General features: G+C 44.8%; 1 protein-coding gene across 1 annotated transcript; it reads right to left on the reverse strand.

The window, feature by feature from the left end:
* Positions 1–5,769: 5,769 nt before the first annotated feature.
* Positions 5,770–19,851, reverse strand: LOC125457869 (transmembrane epididymal protein 1-like). The gene is made up of 3 exons (XM_048542583.2): positions 18,461–19,851; positions 9,865–9,945; positions 5,770–5,819 (listed from the first exon to the last, which is right to left on the reverse strand). Exon 1 carries the CDS (start codon positions 19,503–19,505, stop codon positions 18,597–18,599), a length of 909 nt encoding a protein of 302 aa, XP_048398540.1. The 5' UTR covers positions 19,506–19,851; the 3' UTR covers positions 5,770–5,819; positions 9,865–9,945; positions 18,461–18,596.
* Between the last annotated feature and the right edge of the window lie 5,719 nt (positions 19,852–25,570).

Here is a 25,570-nt window from a genome sequence, read left to right on the forward strand (position 1 = left end):
TGTCTCGCCCAAACACAAATCACGCCGAGTTTCCTCAATCAAATCACCCTCCAGAGTCAAAGGGCACCAGAAGGAAGAAGCCCACACCTCCAAATCTGCCGCCCCTCCCCCCCCCCCAACAACCCTACTGACACAGAACAGACGAGCTCAGTCAGGGATAGCTAGAGGGAGAGGAAGAGGAAGACACACTAACGCACATGGGCCCATGGCTGACAGTTATGTTCTGTTAATAAACATCTGTTTTTCACTGTTCCTGAGGTTGTGTCGCTGTCAGGTCCAGACACTTCATTGTTTCTACTCAAAGTGATGCCGATACGCACAAAGTTGTTGGGGGTCTCAGGTAACTACCAATTACTTCATAAGGGAACAGGGTGGCCATGCATGTACTTGGCATTGACTCAACCAACAGCTTATGTTCCTAACATTCAACATCACCTTCTCTTCAGTTGGATGAACATACAGGAGTGTAAATCTCAGAATTTCCTAGCAATGAAAGAATGGTGAAATATTTCCAAGCCTAAATGGTGAGTGACTTGGAGAGGAACATGCAGTTGCTGATGTTCCATGCATCTGCTGCCATTGTTCTTCTGAACTGCACAGGTTGTCGTAAAATTAAAGCAAAATAATGCAGATACAGGAAATGTGAAACATAAAATTGGAAAGGTCTGACAGCATCTGTGGAAAGAGAAAAGACATCAACGTTTCAGGTTCAGTATGACTTTTCTTTGAAAGTTTGAATTCAGCACTCCAGCACTTTTTGTTTTTAAACTAACAGGGAGACATAGGTATGTGCAGGATAATGTCTGTGGGTTTAGATGGTGCAGTTTAAAGTGCCTTGGTGAATTTCTGAATTGCATATTGGTACACATTGTGCCACAGCAGTGGAAGGAGTGAAAGTTTTGGCATGGTGCCAATCAAGTGGACGACTTTGTGTGTGATGGTATCAAAGATTTTGAGTTTTATTGGAGCTGCGCCTATACAGGCAAACAGTGAGTGTTCTGTGCTTTACAGGCATTGGACAGGTTTCTGCTCTTGTCGCTACAGCATTAATGAAGCTAATCTGGTCCAGCTTTTAGCAAGACAGTGTGGATTCAGTGATATTAATGCCACTGGTGTTAGATTCTTTCCCAGATTCTCTTCATTGTCTGACAATGTGTGATGCAAATATTATTTGAGATTTGTCAGCCTACGCTTGGCTATTGTCTTGGTCTTGTTGTATTTGTGGGTGAATAGCTTCAGCATCTGAAGATCTGTAAATAGCACTGAACATTGTGCAATAATCAGCGAACATCCCCACTTCTAACCTTATCACAAAGCAACTAAAGCTCATAGATGATTGGGCTGAGGGCACTATCCTGAGGAACTCCTACAGTGAAGCCCTGGAACTAAGGTGACAAGCTCTATTCAACACAACCATTTTCCTTTGTGCTCTTGTGACTCCAAACAGCAAAGAGAGTTCCCTTGATTCCCACTAGTTCCAATTTAGCTAGGGCACGTTAATGCCATGTTTGTACAAAGACAGCCTTGATGTCAGGGCTGCCACGTTCACCTCACTTCTAGAATTCAGCTCTTTGTCTATGTTTGAACCAAGGCTGTAATGAGGTAAGAGTTTGAGTGTCATGGTAGGAGCTAAATCTGGTGCCAATGAGCAGGTTATTACTAAGAAGGTGCCACCTAAAAAAACTGTTGTTGATGCCTTCCATCGCATTACTGATGATTGAGAAAAGATAAATAAGGTGGTTAGTGGCCACATTAGATTTATCCCACTTTTGCGTATGGGGCATACCTGGACAATTTCCACATTGTTGGGTAGATGTCAGTGCCAACAATTGTGAAAGTATACAACAGGATGTAGATAGATTGGCAACTTGGGCACAGAAATGGCGGACGGAGTTCTGGAGCACAAGTCTTCAGTACTACTGCCAGAATATTAGTAGGGACCATAGCCTTTGCAGTATCCAGTGCCTCCAATCATTTAAAATGAACAAATGAACAAATGAAAAATTACAATGTAGGAACAAGCCCTTTGGCCCTCCAAGTCTGTGCCAACCATCATGCCCTAATTAATCTAAAAACAAACCTGCTGTTTTTCAATGCGTAACCCTCTACTCCCTCCCCATTCATGTACCCATCTAGGTGCCTCTTAAATGACTTCAATGTGCCTGCTTCCACCACCTCTTCTGTTAGTGCATTCCAGGCTGCTACCACTCTCTGTGTGAAAAACATCCCTCGCACATCTCCCTTAAACTTTCCACCTCTGACTTTGAACCTGTGGCCCCCTGTAACTGAAACTTCAAACTTGGGAAAAAGCCTCTGACTGTCCACCCTATCTTTGTCTCTCATTATTTTGTGGACCTCTCTCATGTCTCCTCTCAGCCGCTGCTTTTCCAGCCAAAACAGTCCTAGTCTTTTTAACCTTTCCTCATAGTCAATGCCCGGGAGACCAGCAACATCCTGGTGAACTTTCTCTGTACTCTGTCCAAAGTTTCCACATCCTTCTGGTAGTGTGAAGACCAAAACTGCACACAACACTCCAAATGTGGCCTAACAAGGGTTTTATATAGCTGCAACATGGTTTGCCAACTTGTGTACAGCACACCCCAGGCAATGAAGGCAAGCATGCCACATGCCTTCTTAATCACCTTGGCTACCTGGGTTTGCACACCCAGATCCAGCTGATGTTCGTGTTCCTAAGGGTTCTGCCATTAACAATATAATTGACACCTAAATTTGATCCTCCAAAATGTATCATCTCGCATTTGTCTGGATTAAACTCCATTTGCCATTTCTGTGCCCAAGTCGCCAATCTATCTATATCCTGTTGTATACTTTCACAATCATCTGCAACATCAGCAACTCCACCAATCTTTGTGTCATCAGCAAATTTGCTTATCAAACCATCAACATTTTCCTCCAGATCATTAATATATTTTACAAAGGTCCGAAGGCTGATCCCTTTGGAGCACCACTGGTCACCATTCTGAAAAACATCCTTCCATCACTACCCTCTATTTTCTGTGACCAATCCAGTTTTCTATCCATCTCGCCAAGCCACACTAAATCTCTTGTGATTTTAGTTTTTGTACCAACCTGCCATATGGGACTTTACCAAATGCCTTACTAAAGTCCATATAAACAAGATCCACAGCCCTTCCTACATCAATCATCCTCATTCCCTCTTTATAAAAATTCATTCGGGTTGGTGAGGCATGACCCTCCCCGGACAAAACAATGCTGCCTGTCACTAATTAGTCCATTTTCCTCCAAATGCGCATATATCTTATCCTTCACCATCTTCTCCAAGAGCTTCTCCACCACAGACATCAAGCTCACTGGCCTATAATATCCTGAATCATCCCTGCATCCTTTCTTAAACAAGGGAACAACATTCACTAATCTCCAGTTCTCTGAAACCCCATCTGTTGTCAACGAGGATGTGAAGATATCTGCCAATGCCCCGGCTCTTCCCTCCCTTGCCTCTCTGAGAAACCTGGAGAAGATCCCATCCGATCCTGGGGATTTGTCTATCTTAATGCAATTCAGGATTCCCAAAACTTCCTCTTTTAATATGTTGACATTCTCCAGAGTATTCACATACGCATCCGTGACTTCACCATTAATCATGTCCTTCTCTTTGTGAAAACCAATACAAAGTACTCATTCAGGATCTCCCCCATTCCCTGTGGATCTACGTATAACCTCCCTCGTTGAGTGGGCCTACTCTTTTCCTGTTACCCTTTTTCTCCTAGCATATACATAAAAAAGCCCTGGGATTCTCCTTGACCCTGTTTGCTAAAGACATTTCATTGCTCCTTTTGCCTTCCTCATTGTACATTTAAGTTTCTTGTTACATGTTTCTCTTTCTCTTTTGGCTAACCTTACAATTTCCCTGAATCCTGCCATTCCTATCCTTTAGTTTTGCGGAGGCATGCATGTCCTGCGCATTAGTTAATTGGTCTTTAAAAACCTCCCACATGCCAGAGGTAGACTTGCTGGCAGATAACTGCTTCCAATCCACATTCTCCAGTTCCTGCCTAATTTGGGTCTAATTGGCTGTTGCCCAATTCAGCACCCTCACCCAAGGGCCACTTGTGTCCTTTTCCATGACTACCCGAAATCTTATGGAGTTATGGTCACTAAGCCCAAAACGCTCTCCTACTGAAACATCAATCACCCGTCCTGGCTCTTTCCCCAGGATCAAGTCTGGTATGGCCTCCTCTCTGGTTGGATTGTCAACACACTGCCTCAAAAAACCCTCCTGGACACATCTCACAAATTGCTTTCCATCTGAGGCCCTGGCTGTAAGGGAATCCCAATCAATAAGAGGAAAGTTGAAACCCACAACAACTACTCTGCTCCTCTCTCAACACAACTGATCGCTAACCAGAAGTGCAACTCCCCCAACCCTTCTGTTTCCATTTCTGTCCTGTCTAAAACAATGGTATCCAGGAATGTTAAGCTGCCAGTATTGCCCCTCCAGTCTCTGTAGTGGCAAAAACAGCATAACTACATGCAGTAATCTATGCTCTTAGTTCATCTGACTTACCTGCTATGCTTCTTGCATTGAAGTAAATGCACTCCAGTCCTCCAAGACCCGTCACTTCCCTCTGCCTGCTCTTACTCTGCACTATACATGTCTTTGTCACACTTTTGTCCCCAGTCCCTGCCTAGCATTGGCCTAGCATTCCAGTTTCCACACCCCTGCCACACTAGTTTAAACCCTCCAGACGAGATCTAGCAAAGCTCCCACCCAGGATATTGGTGCCCCTCCAGTTCAGGTGCAACCTATCCTTCTTTTACAGGCCCCACCTTCCTCAGAAGACATCCCAATGATTCATGTGTCTAAAGCCCTCCCTCCTACACCAGCTCTGTAGCCACGTATTCAACTGCACTGTCACTCTGTTCCTAGCCTCACTAGCAAATGGCACAGGTGGTATTCCCAAGATTACTATTCTGGTGGTCCTGCATTTTAGCTCCCCACCTAACTCCCTGAAATGTGCTCGCAAGACCTCTTCCTTCCTCTTACCAACGTCATTTGTGTCAATGTGGACAATGACTTCTGGCTCTTTTCCCTCCTGCTTCAGGATGTCCACTCAGACATCAAGGACCCTGGCACCAGAGAGGCAACACACCATCCTAGCCTCTCATTCACAGCCACAGAAACGCCTATCTGGGCCTCTTACTATTGAGTCACCCACTACTATCACTCGCCTGGACTTTGCCACACGCTGCTCTAAAGTAGAACCAGTTGTGGTCCCACAGGTCTGGCTACTGCTAGTACTATCTACTGAGAGGCTAGCACCCCCCAACAGTATCCAAACAGTATAGTTTGAAAGGGGAATAGCCACAGGAGACTACTGTACTACCTGCCTACCTCTCCAGGGGGTCTCCCTCCTATCTTCCTGGACCTGTAGCTAGAATCTATCTCTTCTCTGTCCCCAGTATGCAGTGGGTCCAGCTGCTTCACCAACTGAACCACATGGTCTGTGAGGGGCTGTAGCTGGTCACACTTCCTGCAGATGTAGTTATCAGGGACACTAGACTGCTCCCTGTTTTCCTACATCTGACAGGAGGAGCATATCGCCGCCCTAACTGCCATCTTCACCATTTTACATTTTAAAAAGATAATAATCTTACCTTGCCTCAAGACAACTCAGTGCTTTGCTTTTTGATTAGAGGAGGCGAAACACTAGTTTCAGGTTTAACTACTCCTTGATACCATTTCCTCTGAGACATTATGACTGGTCACGGTGACTGCAGTGCCATCTCCCAGAATTCCTCTCAGTGATGTCTCTGCCACCTTCTGACTGGACGTCATGCTATAATGGGAAATGAATTAAATTAGCTGAAAACTAGCTCCTGGAATTTGAAGACTTCTGGAGGAGGCTGAAATGGATCATCCATTTGGCACTTTTCCAGCTGAAGTTTGTTAGCAAATCTTCAGCCTTATCTTTTGTACTGATATGCTGAGTTTGCTCATCATTAACCAAAGGGTATTTGTGAAGTCTCCTCCTCCGGTCATTGAAGTAGTTGTATCTAGAAGTAATTAAGCCCTGGATGAATGTTTCCTCACTTAAGAGATTCTGTAAAACCTAGTTCTTTGATCAAGCTCTTGACAATCTGCTGCAATGTTTATATTTACAACTCAGTCTAATATATTATTTTCTAAAGCTCTTGCAAAGTCATTTGAGATATTTTATTGCATCAGAGGCACTATGTGAAATAAAATGCTGTTTTGATCTGGCAGGTACTGCTTCCTGACTGAGAGACAGAAGCCGATTCAATAGTTACTTTCAAAAGGAAATTGAATAAATTCTTAAATAAAATAATTACCAGGTTATGGTGAAAAAGCAGGACGACGTGACTAACTGGATAGTTCAGGCTCAGTAAGAGAAATTGCCTCCTTCTGTGCCATAACATTTATAACATATAATTAGATCGTATTTGTTAAAAGCAGCTGGCCTCCCTCCATACTGATCCTCCAAGTGTATCATTCGTTTTTGTCCCATCTACACACTGCTCCCTTGGCAGGTTAAAATTAAACCTGTACTTCAAAAGAATATTTCAAGTTTAAATCTTCTTCTCTCTTCAGAGTTGAAGAAGATTGGAACATTTCAAATATTGCTGTTAAACAGACATGTACTCTGTGTAGTGGATTTCTAAGCCTATCCCTAAGAGTGACACAGTGACACTGATATTGGATAACTGCAGCAGGTAGTGAGAGAAGTAACAAAGGCGAATAGCTGAACACTTCATCTTTACTGATCCACCTGTTGCAGGGGGCTGAGCTGACCATGAAGGTCTGTCCTTCTCAACCCCCATCATTGCCTGAGGTGTGGTGGCCTTCAAGTTAAACTCACTTGAGTCATCGCTCTCTCTAATGACACAGCAGCCGTATGGTCCTCTGGGACTATAGTGACTTCACCTTTACCTTTATTGCTACACAGAATGAGGTCAATTGGTCCATTGAGTAAGAACAATTTAATTAGTCTTATTACCCCACCCTTTCCTTAGAGTGCTATTTTTGAGCACTTGTGCGAAATTCCCTTTGGAAAGATATAACTGAAGCTGCCTCTATCACAATTAAAGTGCGCATTCCAGAACTCACCCACTCTCTGATTTGAAAGGTTTTCAACATATTACATTTGGTTCTTTTGCCAATCATAAGAGTCAGTCCTGGATCCACTGCTTTTTGTCATTTTTGTAAATGATTTGGATGTGAAAATGGGAGGCATGGTTAGTAAGTTTGCAAATGTACATCAACATTCATGTGCATTGGCCAGTTAAGATTATCTCAGAGTACAAAGAGACTTTGATCAGATGAGCTAATGGACTGGGGAGTGGCAGATGGGGTTTAATTTAAATAAATGTGAGGTTTTCCATTTCGGTAAGGCGAACCAGGGCAGGACCTATACAGTTAATGGTAGGGCTGTTTGGAGAGGTATGAAATAGAGAACGAGGCGTGCAGGTGCATAGTTCCTTGAATCACAGATAGACAGGGTGGTGAAGAGGGCTTTTGGCACACTTGCTTTCATTGGTCAGAACATTGAGTATAGGAGTTGATACACCATGTTGCAGCTGTACAGGTCATTGTGGGGTTAGGTTAAGAGTACTGTGCCCAATTCTGATTGCCCTTCTGTAGGATGTTGTTAAACTTGAGAAAATGGGGGAAAGATTTACAAGGATGTTGATGTGGTTGGAGGGTTTGAGCTATAGAGAGAGTCTGGATAGGCTGGCACCATTTTCCCTGGAGCATTGGAGACTGAGGGGTGACCTTATTGCGGTTTATAAAATCATGAAAGGCATGGATAGGGTGACTAGCCAAGGTCTTTTTCCTAGATTTGGGGAGTCTAAAATCAGAGAGTATAGGTTTAAGGTGAGAGAAAAAAGTTTTAAAAAGGATTTGAGGGCTAATATTTTAACGCAGAGGGTGGTGCATGCGTGGAGTGAACTGCCAGAGGAAGTGGTGGAGGCTGGTACAATTACAACATTTAAAAGGAATCTGGATAGGTGTCTGAATAGGAAAGTTTAGAGGGATACGAGCCAAATGCTCGCAAATGGGACTAGGTCAGATTGGGAACAAAAACAAAGTTGCTGGAAAAGTTCAGCAGGTCTGCTAACATCTGTGGAGGAGAAAAAAAGAGTTCACATCTTGGGTCCGGTGACCCTTCCTCAGAAAGGGTCAGATTGGGATGTCTGGTTCACGTGAATGAGTTGAACCGAAAGATCTGTTCCCGTGCTGTGCGACTCTACGACTTTCTCTTCTCTCAGAGAATAACATCAACTTTTTCAATATATCCCTGCCATTGTAGTTCCTTAATCCCGGACTAATTCTCGTCAGCGTACTCTGCAGTTTATCTAGAGCCTTCACATACTTTCTAAGATCTGGTGCTCAACCTTGGACAAAATATTCTAATTAATGGTCGTTTCAGAAAAGTTTATCATGACTGCTTTGCTTTTGTCGTCTATGTTCTGTGATTTCCTCGGGGTTTTGGAGAATAGCTGAGAGGCTAGGTGCATAGTTAAGTGGCTGTGGAAGGTGTCAGCAGGCAGTTCGATATGGTAACATTGCAAGTGGCTCGTAACAAAGGCAGCTGGATTGGTAGGTGGGCTTCTTGCTAGAGCAAAAGACAAAATTACACCTGTTAAATGGTCCAATTAATTGTGACTTCACCATTTTTTAAATATTGTTTGAGGAATACAGATGAACAGTGGAGCATTATCAACTATATCAGTGTGGAGGCTTGATGGAAGGTTTTGTAGGTGACAGCCATTGTGATAGATTGTGTGGCTTGGGCAAGTAGTTGATACTGTGTAGACATTGGCAATAGCAGTCTAGAACAAAATATGAGCTTGCTTGAACAGCAGAGACATTCTCATTGAGCCATGATAGAGGAGGATGTGAAACTATGAGAAATGGTAGGCAATCAATGCCTGAGACGTTGAAAAAGGGAAGGGCACTATTTTTTTATATCTGAGGAGATCAATTAGAGATAAACGTGTGAGTCAGGCCTGGAGGAATGAATAGATTCCCCTTGGGTCAATGTTAAGACCTTTTGCTTTTTCAGATTTCAATTACATAGACTTGCACTTGCTTCGCAAATTTGCAGACAACCACAAAACTTTCAAGTGTTTTTAGCTGTAAGCAGGACAGTGATAAACTTCTACAGGATATAGGCTAGTGGAATAAGTGGACAAGAGACAGATTAAATTTAAAACAGAGAAGTGTGAAATGATTCATTTTTGGCAGGACACTTAATGACAGTCAGTCATAAAATGTACACAATATTAAAGGGGTGCAGGAGCAGTGGGACCTGGATGTCAGCTTCTTCTCTGTTCTAACAGGACATGCAATGTTTCTGCTAATCTGTCTCCAAACACCAGGCAATGACACAAGGAATCTTGTCCCCTTCTATTATTGGTGTATAATACTATTGTTCCACAGTGGTAGAAATTGTTTTATCTCTGGTATCTAGCGAGCTGTCATTCCTTGGGGGCTGTTACTCGCTCATTGGAGGGTGCCATTTGCATGCAAACCACAATCATGGCTATATATATGGCTTGGATTGATTCCTCCCTTACAAAACCTCTACCAAACATTGAAAACCTCACACTGCAATCCAGCTCTGCCACGTGATGACTCCAGAGACCTGTCATCAGCCCGAAGCTGAGTATCATCAGGCTCTCCCATAATCATCAAAGTGTGTGTGAGGCCTTAACTGTCATAGCCTCCACCAGCTGCCTAGGTGCATCTGTGCTGTGTCCAACAGACTGTGACTTCATGGTTAAGCAGGCATGGCTACCCTGTGGCACAAGAGGACGCACGCTTAGCAGAAAGTGTAGGGGAATAATGTGATAGTGTACCCTCTGAGGTCTCTTTATCCTCCTCCTCAGAGGTGGAGTGCTGTCGCATAAGCTTGGACTCTGGCTGACCTTGCTGATGGCCTGTAAGAGAGAGAAGAATAATGAGAGGACGAAGTGCTTTCAAACATGTCCTTCTGCCTACTTGCCACCTGAGGTTGTATGTGGTGAATGATGGACACATGGGTACTCGGCTTTGTGATTGCCATCAATGTTTATCTGAGTCCCTCAGGGCTCCACAGCTCCACAACCCACATTACCTTGCCTGCCTCTATTTCTCTGTGCCATGTAGCACCATAATTTCTCTGATTCTTGGTTATATCCTTGCATTGAGTTCACTCTTCTGTTCTCAGTGCATAAATTCCCATTGTTACTCATCCATTGAACACACACACACAGTCACATATCACTTATGTCAATGGTAACCACCATCCATCAGCTATCTGGAGTGGAACATTCTGAAGTTTCACAATCAAGGGAATAAATTTCTCCTCCTCTCAATCCTAAATGGATTGACTGTCATCCTGAGACCATGCCCTGCATTTTAAATACCCCAGCTAACATAAACAAACTCTTACAATCTACCCTGACAAGCACATTCAGAATCGAGTGTTTCAATTAGATTGCCTTTCACATGTTTCAATGAGACTACCTCTCAGACACCTAAACTCCCAAAAATCTACACCTGAAGTAACTCAGGAAGTCATTAATGAATTGTGAAGGGATCCCTGAGCTACCTTCAGACATTATAGCAAATTTGCTTTTACCACATCTTGTCGACTGTTCTCTTGGGTCTATTGCATGGACAGGTATTGCTAGCTGCTTTCTAGAGGTAATGTCAGTGTTAACTTACCCAAAATATCTTCCACTTTACGTCACTCAGCAGGCTGTCTTCCCAAGATGCAGGTCATTAATTGACTGGCCCTGATAATATCAAATTCAAAACACCACTTTCTGCACACCCAGCTCTATTGCCTGCCTTCAATCTTAGCATCAGTGCTTAGCTGTTACCAGTAAAATCCTGACCTGTCTCTACATATTATACAAATATATGTTTAATATTTGTAAAGACAAGAATCCCATATGCATTTCTAACTATTTATTCAACCAGCTACAAGCTTCAACAATTTACGCTCAAATGTTCTTTCAAATTGTTTCCCCAATTTTACACTGTACGCTCTCATTTTTCTTATGAAAATGTGTCACTTCATCCTTCTCTATTCTAAAGTTCATCATTCATATGTCTGCTGATTCCATCTGTCTATCTGGGCCTTTTTGAAGCCTATTCTGGCTATGACGGGAGTACAACAAAGATGTGCCTGACTGATTCCTGGGGTGATTAGGACTATACTCACAGGACTTTAGAAGAATGAGGACATATTTTTTTTAAAAATCTATAATGTTCTGATAGGACTAAACAATATAAATACAAGAAGGATTTTTCCGATGACTGGGAAATCCAGAACTCTGGATCACAGTCTAAGGAAACAGGATTGGCTATTTAGGATTGAGATAAAAAGAGATTTCTTTGACCAGAAAGTGGAGAGACTGTCAAATTCTGTGTCACAGAAAACAGCTGGGGCCAACTCCAAATGTTTTCACCAAGGCATTTCATACAGTTCTTATGGCTAAAGGATCAAAGAATATGGGGAGAAACAGGGTACTGAGTTGAATGATCAGCCATGGTCATATTGAATGGCAGTGTAGGCTTGAAGGGCTGTATGGCCTAGTCCTGCAACTATTTCCTATGTTTCTATGTTTCTCTCTATTTCTTAACAGTTTGCAAATTTCATATTCTAACTAGTACTGTCCCTTTTGTCAATCAGTTTCAACATGTTTGATAATCCTATTATGTATCAAGATAGCGACATTTTTTGTAACAATCAACAAAATCATCTTACACTCAATTAAGTCACTAAAACATGATTTGCCTTTAATAAATCCATGTTGGTTTTCTCTTAATTGATCTATAAAGCATTGTTCCTAAATGAGCAGCTTGGAATTCTGTTATGAGTAAATTACTTCCTTTATTCACAAAGCCTCTCCTCTGTCTCCAAGGTGCAAGACAAGAATATGATGGAATATTTCCCACTTGCATCAGTGACTGCAACTCCAACCATATTTGCTAAGAACATGACATCAGGTTAAAGCAGCCCATTTGTTTGACACCCAATCCTCCACATTAAACATTAACTCCCTCTACCACTATACACTATGCGTTACAAGATGTACAAGTTCAATGCACCAAGGATCTTCAAGAGCACTTTCCAAACCAGCAACTTTTATTGTCTTGAAGAACTAGAGCAGCATTCTCCTGAGAACACCAACCCTTGGAATCACACACAATCTTAACTAGAAAATATAGTGCCACCTTGGGCTGCACGGTGGCTCAGTGGTTAGCACTGCTGCCTCACAGCGCCATGGGCCTGGGTTTGATTCCAACCTCAGGTGACTGTCTGTATGGAATTTGCACATTCTTCCTGTATCAGAGTGAGCTTCTGCTGAGTGCGCTGGTTTCCTCCGAGGGTCCAAGGATGTGTGAATTAGGTGAATTGGCCACGCTAAACTGCCCACAGTGTTCAGGGATATGTAGATTAGGTGCATTAGCCATGGGAAATGCAGGGATAAGGCACTGGTCTGAGTGGGATGTTCTTCACATGATCAGCATGGACTTGTTGGCCTGTTTCCGCATTGTAAGGATTCTAAAGATTTGTTACCTGTTGCAGGTAAAAATCCTAAGACTCTCTTTGAAATTATATTGTGAGTATTACTTCACTACAAGAATGCTAGTAGTTCAAGGTGACACCTCAACATCACCATCTCAAAGGACAATTAGGGATGGACAATAAATGCTGGTCTAAGTTGTGATGCTAATAAATGAATAAAAATTTACAAATAAGTACAGCTATTATTAATGAAAGCCAGGTACTAATTCTCAGCAATATAGTATAAAACAACAAAACTTAAAGAGCACAAAAGCTAATCCTTAATATTATCTTAGCATGCTGTCCACTGATTTTTTGAATGTGACATGCATCCTGCTATTAAAACTGATGTTTAAAATCTGTTAAGAAATGGGCTAGTGTGATTTTCTTTCACTAATGCACATTTAAAAAAAAGTAGAGTAAGATGTCTCTAGAAGGTAAAATAATACATTTACCAGCAAAACATTTAATATATTTTTAGTGCTGAACGTATGTCAGTCTTTACATGAAAGGACCTATTTGTCCAGTACAGCTTGAGCTGAAATAAACATAAAAACACACAGCTCATTCCATACCAAACAGAGTGGAATTAAGTATTCAGATGTAAACATTTTGTTTAGTAAATAACACATATGCATCAACTTTAACAAAATTGACCAATGGAGAAATTGGCAATGAGAAATTTAGATAACCGTAATTTGCTCTCTATTGAAGAATAGGCATAAACTAGATTGTTTTAATTCATTCATGAGGTGTGAGCCCTTGAAAAGTTGGTTATTCGCTAACTTCCTCAACAGCTGCAGTGCTTGAGGTGTCGGTACATTCACAACGCTATTAGAAAAGAAGTTAGTGAAATTTAACACAGCAAACATGAAGGAACGGTGATATAATTCCAAGTCAGGATGGTGTGTGAGGTTTCCTTTCGAGGGAAAGTTGTAGATGGTGGTGTTCCCTTGTGCCTGCTTGCCTTTTTAGGTTGTAGAGGTTGTGAATTTGGAAGGTGCTGTCAGTGCATCTTATAGATTGGTAGTGAAGAGATCAATGTGGAAGTTGGTGAATAGGGTGTCAATTAAGTGGGCTGCTTTGTCCTGGATGGTGTAAAGCTTCTTGAATGTTGTTGGAGCAGGATGCATCTCTGAAAAAGGGTCATATTTGAAACATTAATTTTGTGACTGAAGTCTCCAAGATATTTACAGGAAAAGACAGGTTAGATAAAGACAAACCATTACCACTGGATGGGAGTTCCAGAACTAGGGGGCAGAGTCTGAGAATTAAGGCCAGACAGTTCAGGAGAGATACTAGACAACACTTCTACACTCAAAGATGGGAGATATATGGAACTCTCTTCCACAAAACGCACTGGATACAGGATCGGCTGTTTGTTTTCAATCTCAGACAGATAAATTTTTGTTAAGCAAAGGTATGAAGTGTTAGGGGTCAAAGGTTAGGTCACAGATTAGCAACTCTCTCATTGAATGATGGAACAAGCTTGAGGGACTACTCCTGTTCCTGCATTACTGTATTCATGGTTGCAGCATGACGTGCTGAATTTGCCCAGCATTCTCAGTGATTGTTTCAGATTTCCAGTGGCTTCAATATTTTGCTTTTATTGGAGCTGCACCCACCCAGAGAAGTGAGAAATATTCCATAACACTTCTGACTTATGTATTTTAAAACAGTGAACAGTCTTTGAGGAGTTAGGAGGTGAGTTACAAGTTACAGAATTCCAAACCTCTGATCTGCTCTTGTAGCCACAGAACTCATAAAGTCATCTAGTTCAGTTTCTGCTCAATAGAGATATTACAGATTCTCTTGCTGGGGGATTCAGTGATAGTCATGCTATTGAATGTCAAGGAGAGATACTTAAATTCTGTCTTGTTTGAAATGGCCACTACCTAGCACTTACTGTATGGCACAAATATGACTTTCCATATACCAATCCAAGCCTGAGATATCATCCAGGTCTTGCTGCATTTGGATATGGATTCAGTTTCTGAAGAGCTGCAGATGGTACTAAACATTGTGCAATCACGAGTCAACATCATCTTTCTGATCTTAGGATGCGGAGTTAGTCAGTGATTAGCCACTGGAGATGTTTGGGCAAGGGACACTACCGTGTGGAACTTCTGCCATGATGTCCTGGGACTGAAATAATTAGTGTACAATAACTATAACCATATACCTTTATGCTGGGTAAGGCTACAATTAGAAGAGTTCCCTGATTCCCATTGATTCCACTTTTGTTTAGGATCCTTGATGCCACATTTACCTCACCACGGTAAGTCAGTTCTGTTGTCCACATTGGAAGCAAAGCTACAATGAGCTCAGGAGCAGAGTGGCCTGGGTGCAACCCAAACTAAAATAAGCATATTGTTACAGTTTAACTGCAATTATTTCCTTTCAGTGGGGTCTTGTGACGCAGTAGTAGTATTTCTACCTCTGGGCCAGGAAGTCAAGATTCAAATCCCAACTGCCCCAGAGGTGTGTCATAATATATCTGAACAGACTGAATAAAGTCCATGGCCGGCCATTAAGATTCTGAAGTATTTATAAACATTAAGCATACACATAATTAGAGGTTGTCAAATATTTTATTTTAGAAATCATAACTTATTTTATTGTACAGTGTCAAATATTCTTTAAATCATGCTTGTATCAAGTGATTTATGAAACTGTTGTTTCATCACACAGTGCATTCTTACAATTAATCTTTTTAACAAATACTTTCAGTGAACAAAAAGTTGAACTTTTCTGAGGTGCAAAGCTGTTTTCACTCAAAAATGAAATAAAATGAAATGCGTATTTAACAAAAATCCTACTGTTTTTAATTTCCTACATTGCCACTGTTACACGTATCAACCATTGCAGAATCTCAAATGTAATATCATTTAGTGCCATGCTCTCTGAGTTCTACACATGCTTATACAGTGTCTTTTTGTTCATGCATGATTTTGGTGCTCTAACTTTTAATCTCTGCAGAAATACAATTTAATGGAGTTGATTTACTACTCTGGCCAATAAGTTTCAGAGGAGTGATCAAAATGGGTGATGATCCATTGAACCTCATAGGGCCTAAGGTATTAAGCATATGTGAAAACATGGAATGCTAGGAAAATAAAGCATATGGAACCTCTAATATCCAACTTCCTGTCTTGCTGATCATGCACTATAATTTTCAAGTAGTAATGACTTGCAGTATGTTACTTCATTGCACAGTCAATTATTTTATTCATGCTGCACTTATTTCCATTCACAAATATAGGATATTTCAAGACCAAATATGTCATATTTAATTATCTGTAGATTTCCACAGTGCACTAGCATGATAGATCTACTTTTGGAAAGGAAAGTTAACTAATTAAATTCCAATGCCAGCCAATTTTAAAATTATACATTTGTGTGCATTGCCACTGAACATATTATCAGAAAAAAAAATACAATGTATTCTAAAGGCCAAGATGCAGTTATGTGATCACATTTCATTTGTACAGGTGAGTAAGCCATCAAAACATTCATCACACAAGGCTATCTTATTTGCCATATTTGGAGAGCACTTTGAACCTGACTGTACTTAACATGTTTGTATGGGTGAGTTGCACTGTATAATGGTGCCTTTTTGATACAGGTTCTAATATTTAGCAAATGGTGCGATTGAGCGATTTGTCTCTCTCTGGCTGTGCAGTTTCATATATGCCAAAGTATAATTCATATTCTGAGGTACAGCTGCATTATAGTGCTTAAAGTTTTCAATGAACACAGAATATTGAATAGAATTTGAAGCCAAACAAAATCTACTGACTTGAGGAGACTCTCACATCCAGGCGAGACACATTTTAAACTACAGGTAATTATTTTTGCTTTGTGTGTTAGTCTTGATTTGACACAATATTTTTCAGCATTAGCATTGATAGGCTTCAGTGGCTTGATTGAAATGGTCACGCTTTCAATTAATTGATCTTATACTGGAAATTAGCATAATCATTGTAAAGTCAAATTTAAATACATACACCATCAGTAGAAGAACAGTCAACTCATTTTAAGCCAAGTCCCATAATTCAGTTTACAATAATTATAAAAAAATTATCTTGTTTCATTATTTTTATTTTCCTAACTAAATTTAAGAATAATTTGATTTTTAAATGTAAAATGGAGCATTAACATATCATAGGTCATATCATAAAATTCTGAGAGTGTCTTCCATGATTTTTGTGCAATAAGATGACTGGCTGATTAGGCTGACAGGACAGAGCATACGAGTAGCACACAGTTAACAACAAGTTGCATTTACATACAGCCTTTTAACACAAAAAGCTGTCCCAAGTGACTTCGGAACATCAATCCTAGTATTACTTAGGAAAATAACTATTTCTATCCAAACACTTCAACCAAGCAAAATTAAATGAAATCATTTTTATGTGCCTTGGAGTTTTAACAATGTTAAAATAGCAACAATGTTAACTTGCAAAAGAATACTAAAGCAACCAAACTTTGGTAGAACTGTATCACAATCATTGCACAAATTTGAAACTTATAAACTTTTACATCTTCCTGCAAGTCATGTAAAATATTCTTCACAGTGAATGATTTTAACAATCTGATGTAATCAATTACTAATTTTCTTTCATACCTCAGCTCAATTCAGGTAAAAATACTGCGTTAAGAATATAACCCATTACATTTTAAAAGTTCAGGATAGAAAATCAAATGGCCAATTTTCCTCTTTATTGAATTCCTCTAAACCGTAGATTAATTTCAACAACAGAATAAATTATACAGTTTCTAGTTTTATGTAATTAGTTGTCACAATGTGGGCGTTATTGGTAAATCTAGCATGTGTAATGGATCCCAAGGCATGTTTAAGAAAGGGATGGTGGGTCTTCTTCTTCGGCAATTGCACTCTAGGTGATGAAAATGTCCCCAAAGTATTCCTTCACGTCCTGAGTCATGCCTTGCAGATAGTAGATTGGCAGCGAGGAGACGCAAAGTTACATACCTGTCACAGAATTCTCAGTCTCTGATTTGTTTTTGTAGACATCGTGTTTATATGGCTGATCCAGTTAAGTCCCTTAGCTATGATAATGTTGAGTATGTTGATGGTATAGAATTCAGTGATGGTAATGTCTTGGAATGTCAAAGGGTGTCACCTAGTAAGACAATCCAAGATTTTGACACAGCAATGATGAAACAATAGTGATGTCTGGCAAATCAGAATGGTCTGTGACTTGGAAGGGATCTTGAAAGCGGCCCTGTTCAATCACACCTATTGCCCATATCTTTCTAAGTAGTGAAGTTTGTAGGTTTATGAGGTGCTACCAAGGTGCTTTGGTGAGTTTTTGCAGCACATCCTTCTGCAGCCATGGTGCTTTAATGGCAGAGACAGTGATGATTATGCCAGCAGATAATGTGCTCTCTCAATAGGCTGCTTTGACCTAAATTGTATAAAGATTCTTGAGTATTGTTGGACCATCCAGGAAATTAAATCTGTCAGACTTCTGACTTGTGACAATAAACCTATATCACTATCTTTTTGCTGATATAGAGGCATTGAGTGTCAGAGTTACATTATCAAATCTAACAAGAGGATATGGGCTAAATTATCAAAAGGAGAAAAATAAAAATTTCTAAATTTGAATTATTCTTAAAGAGGAGGGACATTCAACTCAGGTAACAAATTGTGTGGTAATGAATAAATAAAGTCAGCCACCATGGTCGGTGTTAAACACTCAGTCTGAAAGGCACCACAATGCTAACCAGGTCGCAGTATAAATACGCAAATACTACTTTTTTTCAAGAGCAGCTGAGGAACTCCTTTAAACATTAAAAATAAAAGACAAACGACTCAAAAATATCGGTGATAAACGCTGTGACGTGCACATCATTGGTGGCTTTCTTACCTGACCGGCCTGCGTAGTTTAAAGAAATGGAGAGATTACTGAACCCTGTCTGAGTCTTGGCTCAAGGCAATGATGAGATTTCAGTGAGAGGCGCGCTGTGGATCACACACTTTGCGCTCCCGCCGAACCCAGGACGCTAAGGGTCGCATTCTTGGAGCAATCGCGTCTCTTCCTCTTCAGCCTGGAGTTTGGAATATTCCGAAGGGAGGCCTCTGCCATCCGCACTCTTCAGGTGGAAACTGACCTGCCTCTTGACCTCCTGGAAAGCAAGGCCACGGCGGCGGTGCCAAAGGGCGGTGAGTGAGAAGATGGCCAGCACCAAGATAATGTTCAGTGCGACGTGCCAACAGAAAAAGTTGGTGACAAACATGAGGTTGGCCATATCGTCGCTCTTCCAGGGTTTCCCGGTGAACGGCCTGTAGAGAATGAAGGCGGCGTGCAGGAGCCAGGTCCCCTGGGTCATCACCAGGCAGGTCTTGGTGAACCAAAGGACGTGATCATTCGGTCTCCAAATCTCAACAGTCAGGATCAGACAGACCAGAAAGCAGGCGAGCAGCAGCAAGGTGTGCACTGAGTTCTCCACCCTCTCCTTGCCGTGCATGTGAGAGTAAAGGAGCAAGGCTTCGATGTAAAACGCCAGGGTGATGGCTATGTTTTCCAGCAGGAATAGACGTCTCGGCAGGCAAGCCTGGCTGATAATATCCATCCAACCGCTCAGGGCGAAATACGAATACATGGTGACATGCTGCCACTCATTGGGGTGGATAAAGGGATAGTCAGGCTTCTCTTTGTTATAAATAATCAATTTGTACACTCCGGGTGGATAAAAGAATTCTGCCATGACCGCCAGGGTACCGTACACGATCTTCATCACCCCTTCAGCAGGAATCCGCTTCAAACAGCTCCGCAATCCAGGCGGGCGAGAGTGAGAGACAAGTTGGATCTCCTCACCCCGGAGCACCATCAGAGAAAACTTGAAGGCGTAAAGAACCCCGAAGGAAAAAAAAGCCAGACCCGGCGAGATGTGACCGATAAAGGTGCCCATGTTACAGCTGAGGTACTTTGTTGCCTGAATGAAGAAATCCTGCTGTGCTGAACCTGTCAAACCACATACTGAGAGGCAGGCTGTTTTTTTTAAACAATTTCCTGGGAACGCCTTTCCAGCTTCCCTTTATTCAAACACCTGTTTCGAGAGTTGTCAACTTTAAAAAAAAAGGTCACCACCACCATGAAGTGGAAATTGAATGAGTTTTAACCGGGCTCAGTGCGCAAATGAACAAACTGATAGCATGTTTTAAAATCTCCCCATCCTACACACACAAACACACACACTTATTACACGGGGCACCTGTAAAACTGCTGACATGTGTTCTCGTCTCAAGTGTATTGTTTTAAAACTCGATTCTTGTGAGGTTCTGTGAACAGGTTCTCCCGCCCCCCACCCCCCAAACTAGCATACCCTGGAAAACATCAAAATATTGTATCGCTAAACACTAACATAACACTTGTGGTTATGCCGATGTGGGATCACACTGGACAGGAACCTTCAGCTGCCGGCCGTACGTGCAGCTCAAACTGTGTGCGTTGTCTGCCGATTTCAATGAGGGCAGCTTGCAGCCAAGAATCACCCTCTTAAAGGACCTCTTAAAGGAGAGACCACACTGGCTGAAGCAGGTGCTGGAAGTCATTCTACAACTGATGCTGGGGTTTTTGTGGCTCACTGGTAGTGTCCAAACCTCTGAGTCCGGAGACCTGGGTTCAAATCGCACCTATTTGAGGGACGTGTCATAAATAGGTTGATTAAAATAATTGCAACCTGTTCTGTGACTGTAATGGGACAGGGAGGTCTTTAGGGTTTGGCCCCAAATATAGTATCCTCACTGAGCCAGATGAGATGAGTTCAAGACGCACCTGTCACCGGGTGTATCAATAACATCCTCGAGCGGATTGACTAAAATTAATTGCAACCTGGTTACGGAGCAAACTACAGGATTTTCTGCGTAGAGGCACTGGGGATTAAGGGGCTGAGTATGATCAATGTTTGTGGTCTTTTACTACGGCTGAGACTCCACCCACCAACGTAATATCGAACCCTCATACTTGTGGAAGTTGTGGGCTCTGGAGAAGCCTCTGCTGGTGTTGTAAATTATCTAGGTCTGTTTTGTAAATTAAAAAGGGCGCTGTTTTTCTTGGATTTGGGATGATTAGATTTGGGATGATTAGATCTGGTATCAGCTGGCGCAGAACCTGTTTGAGAGTGTATCCACATCTTAATACCTGTAAGTTATACAAAAGAAATGTACCACCTCTTCAAGACATTCAGCAACTTTTAAATATTTTCAATTGTGAGTTTTGAGGAGATTTGTAGCTCAGGTTGAGGTTCTGGATGTGAGTTTGCTCGCTGAGCTGGAAGGTTAGTTTTCAGACGTTTCGTCACTTTTTTTAATTTGAAAAAATATACTTTATTCATAGAATGTACAAAAAATAAAACATTTATACACCTACCCAGTCATGCAAGCCACTCCAGGTTACCCGGGGGTACGTACACCAACTAAAGGAAAAAAAACAGAGAAAAAAAAACAAAGCAAAGAAACCGCCCCGGCAGTCGTCACCCCGCACAGTCCCAGTTGGCCCCCTGACCAGTTGGGGAAGGTGCCAGCTGGGCCCAGTTACCAGATAGGATTCTTTTCCCTTTGCTGGACGAGGGGGCTCATACGGTGGTCTTTCCCCACCGCGCCTTGGCGGCGGCTGCCCCAAGCTTTAGCGCGTCCCTCAGCACGTAGCCCTGGACCTTGGAGTGTGCCAGTCTGCAACACTCGGTCGGGGTCAGTTCTTTCAGCTGGCAGACCAGCAAGTTGCGGGCAGACCAAAGAGCGTCTTTCACCGCATTGATGGTCCTCCAGGCGCAGTTGATGTTGGTCTCGGTGTGCGTCCCCGGAAACAGCCCGTAGAGCACGGAGTCCCGCGTCACGGAACTGCTCGGGACGAACCTCGACAAATACCACTGCATCCCCCTCCAGACCTCCTGCGCATAGGCACACTCCAGAAGGAGGTGATCGACAGTCTCGTTCCCCCCCGCAGCCACCTCGAGGGCAGCGTGCGGTGGTGCAGAGATTCCGGGCATGCATAAAGGATCTCACTGGCAGAGCCCCTCTCACCGCCAGCCAAGCAATGTCCTTGTGCTTGTTTGAAAGTTCTGGCGATGAGGCATTCTGCCAAACGACTTTGGCAGTCTGCGTGGGGAACCACACGACGGGATCCACCCTCTCCTTTTCCCGAAGGGTCCAGAGGATACTACGTGCTGACCACTGCCTGACGGCCTTGTGGTCAAAGGTGTTTCCTTTCAAAAATTTCTCCATGAAGGACAGTTGGTACGGAACGGTCCAACTACTCGGAGCATTCCGCAGCAACGAGGCCAGGCTCATCCTTCGCAACACCGGGGACAGGTAGAACCTCAGTAAGTAGTGACACTTGGTGTTTGCGTACTGAGGATCTACGCACAGCTTGATGCAGCCACACATAAAAGGTAGCCGTCAGGGCGAGGGTGGCGTTCGGTACGCCCTTTCCCCCATTTCCCAGGTCTTTGTACATGGTGTCTCTGCGGACCCGGTCCATCCTCGACCCCCAAATGAAGTGGAAGATGGCCCGGGTGACCGCAGCGGCGCAGGTCCAGGTAATAGGCCAGGCCTGCGCCACATACAACAGTACCGAAAGCCCCTCGCACCTGACAACCAGGTTCTTACCCGCGATGGAGGGGGACCGGAGCGTCCACCTGCCCAGCTTCTGCTTAAATTTGGCGATACGTTCCTCCCAAGTCTTAGTGCATGCCCCAGCTCCACCAAACCAAACACCCAGCACCTTCAGGTAGTCTGTCCTGACGGTGAAGGGGATGAAGGAGCAGTCGTCCCAGTTCCTGAAGAACATGGCCTCGCTCTTACCCCTATTGACTTTGGCACCCGAGGCCAGTTCAAACTGGCCGCAGATGTCCAACAGCCTACTCACCGACCGACGATCGGTGCAGAAGACGGCGACGTCATCCATGTACAGGGAGGTCTTGACCTGAAGGCCTCCGCTGCCTGGGATAGTCACGCCCTTCAGGCTCACGTCCTTCCTGATGGAGGCGGCGAAGGGCTCCACACAGCACACGAACAAGGCAGGAGAGAGCGGGCAGCCCTGCCTGACTCCAGATCTAACAGGAAAACTGTCTGATTCCCACCCGTTGATCGAGACTGCGCTAACGATGTTGGCGTAGAGCAGCCGGATCCAATTGCGGATGCCCTCCCCGAACCCCAATTTGGACAGGACGTCCCTCATGTAAGCATGAGAGACCCTGTCGAAGGCCTTCTCCTGGTCCAGGCTGACGAGGCAGGTGTCCACCCGCCTGTCCTGTACGTAGGCGATCGTATCCCTGATGAGCACGAGGCTCTCAGCGATCTTCCTGCCCGGCACAGCACAGGTTTGGTCAGGGTGAATCACTGACTCCAGGACAGACCTGACCCGGTTGGCAATGACCTTGGCCAGGATTTTGTAGTCCACGTTCAAAAGTGAAATGGGACGCCAATTCTTAATTTCTTTCCTCTCCCCCTTCCTCTTGTAAATGAGGGTGATGATGCCCTTCCTCATGGACTTGCACATTTCCCCTGCCCGAAGTGCACTATCGTACACCTCCAGCAGGTCCTGGCCGACCAGGCCCCACAGAGCGGAATACAGCTCGACCGGTAAGCCGTCGCTTCTGGGAGTCCTATTCCTCTGCAAGGACTTGAGGGCTCTGGCCAGCTCGTCCAGGGATATCGGCCGGTCCAGCCACTCCCTCGTGCCGTCGTCTAAGACCTCTGTGATAGACGACAGGAACGACTCGGAGGCCGTGCTGTCCGTGGGCTTCGTGTCGTACAGTCCGGCATAGAAGGATCTGCTGATCCTCAAAACGTCGGGCCGAGACGACGTCACCGAGCCGTCGTCCTCCTTCAGCCGGCTAAGCACAGAGCTCTCTTTGTGCACCTTCTGAAAGAAGAAACGCGAGCACGTCTCGTCCTGCTCCACGGAGCGGACCCCGGACCGGAAGATTATCCTGGATGCCTCCGCGGCGAAGAGCGAGGCTTGCTGGCCCCTCACCTCGCGGAGGTCGTCCGTGACATCGACCCCCATCAACTGCAGAAGGAGCAGGTTCTGCACCCTTTTCTGGAGTCGCGACAGCTTTCCCCGCCTCTCTCTTGCCTTCTGAACACCCTTGAGGACAAAGAACCTCTTGATGTTCTCCTTCACCTTCTCCCACCAGTTGCCTGGAGACTCAAAGAGGGGTTTCACGGTTCTCCAACCGGCGTACTCCCTCTTAAGCTCCTCGATGTTCTCTGGGGTCAACAGAGTCGTGATGAGCTTCCACGTCCCCTTGCCGGCCGGCTGGTCGTCCTGTAAGTGACAGTCGGCCAACAGGAGGCAGTGGTCAGAGAAGAACACTGGCTCGACACCGGTGGATCTGACCGAGAACGTCTGTGACACAAACAGCAAGCCTATCCTTGAGCGGATAGACCCGTCTGGCCGCGACCAGGTGTACCTCTGCTGCGCTCCGTCTGCAGGGGTGCTGAAGACGTCGAGCAGCTTGGCGTCCTTCACCATGCCCATCAGGAATCTGGACGTGACGTCCAGTTGAATCCCCCCCACCCGCTGTCCCCACGCCGGATCTTCCATCTGCATCAATGATGCAGTTGAAGTCTCCGCCTAGGATGACCGGCCTGGACGTAGCCAGCAGGGGTGGAAGCGGCTGCAGGACGGCCAACCGCTCACTCCGTACCGCTGGGGCGTACACGTTGATCAGCCGCAGGGGAGCATTCCTGTAGGTGATGTCAGCCGCTAGGAGGCGCCCCCCCACCACCTCCTGAACTTGAGAGATGGTGAAGTTGTGCCCCCGCAGCAGAATAGCCAGGCCCGAGGAGCGACAGTCGTTACCCCCCGACCAGATCGAAGGCCCACAGGTCCAGGCGCCGGACCATTTCCCGTACCTGCCGAGGTGCGGTATCCCGCACTCCTGCAGAAACAGGAGGTCCGCCTTGATGGTGGTCAGGTAGGCCAACGTGGACACACATCTCGCGGTTGACTTGACGCTGCGCACATTAATGCTCGCAATTCGTACCCCCATTGTGGGCAGTGACCGCAGTACCCTCCCCAAGTCCAAGGTCCAGCCCCTCCATCTGTCCCTTCATGCCCATTGCCCGGGCTAACTACTGGACGCTCTCTGGGCTCAGGAAACCGTCCGTGCTGCCTTCCGGGTGGCATCCCCCCGTCAGGGGTGCGGAGGCAGGAGGGTCCGGCTCCGGGTCAGGCTGGGGACGTGCTGTTTCCTCCTTCCCGCCTGGAAGTTCCGGGGGGCCCTCCAGTGCTCCAGCGGCACTTGACTGGGTGTCGGAGGGAGCCTCAGGACGCCTCCCATCACCTGGAAGCGGGGTGCTGCTTTCCTTCCCCCTCGAGACCTTTAACTTCTGCTTCGGGTGGGCCCTCTCCGAATCCTCCTCGTCAGAGGAGCTCTTATAGCCCCCCTGTAGCTGCCTCTTCCCGCCTGATTGTTGCGGTTCCTGGGCCCGTTGACGCACCTTCCTCCTCGCTTTCCGGACTGTTGTCCACTCCCCTAGGTCACCTGTCGCCGCCTCCATTGGCTCCGGGTTGTCGGGGGGGATCGGAGCCTGCAGGGGTGCTTTGCTGGTCTCGGGCCCATCCTGCAGGGCTGGGCCCTCCTGCACGGCCTGGCCCTCCTGCACATTAGTGGGGTCCTTGCTGGGCCCTGGTGCCTTCCTCTCCTCCGGGGGGGCTGGCCCCGCATTTCCCCTGCCGGCGACCTGGGCGTAGGTGGTACCCCGCCGCGGGCATGCCCTATAGAAGTGGCCCGCTTCCCCGCAAAGGTTGCAGCTTCTCTCTCGTGGGCAATCCTTGGCAGGGTGTCCCTCCTCCCTGCAGTTCCTGCAGATGGTGGCTTTGCAGTCGGCCGCCATGTGACCTGACCTACCACAGGCATGGCAGACTTTAGGTTGCCCTGCATAGGTCAGGTAGCCCCTGCTCCCGCCGATCGCAAAGCTGGACGGTGGGTGTGCGACATTCCCGTCTGCGCCCATCCTCAGCGTC

The sequence above is a fragment of the Stegostoma tigrinum genome, chromosome 14 (assembly GCF_030684315.1).
Source record: "Stegostoma tigrinum isolate sSteTig4 chromosome 14, sSteTig4.hap1, whole genome shotgun sequence".
Lineage (NCBI taxonomy): Eukaryota > Metazoa > Chordata > Chondrichthyes > Orectolobiformes > Stegostomatidae > Stegostoma > Stegostoma tigrinum.

Coding starts and splice junctions, on each gene's coding strand:
- LOC125457869 (XM_048542583.2), bottom strand. CDS start 19,505: ATGGGCACCTTTATCGGTCACATCTCGCCGGGTCTGGCTTTTTTTTCC.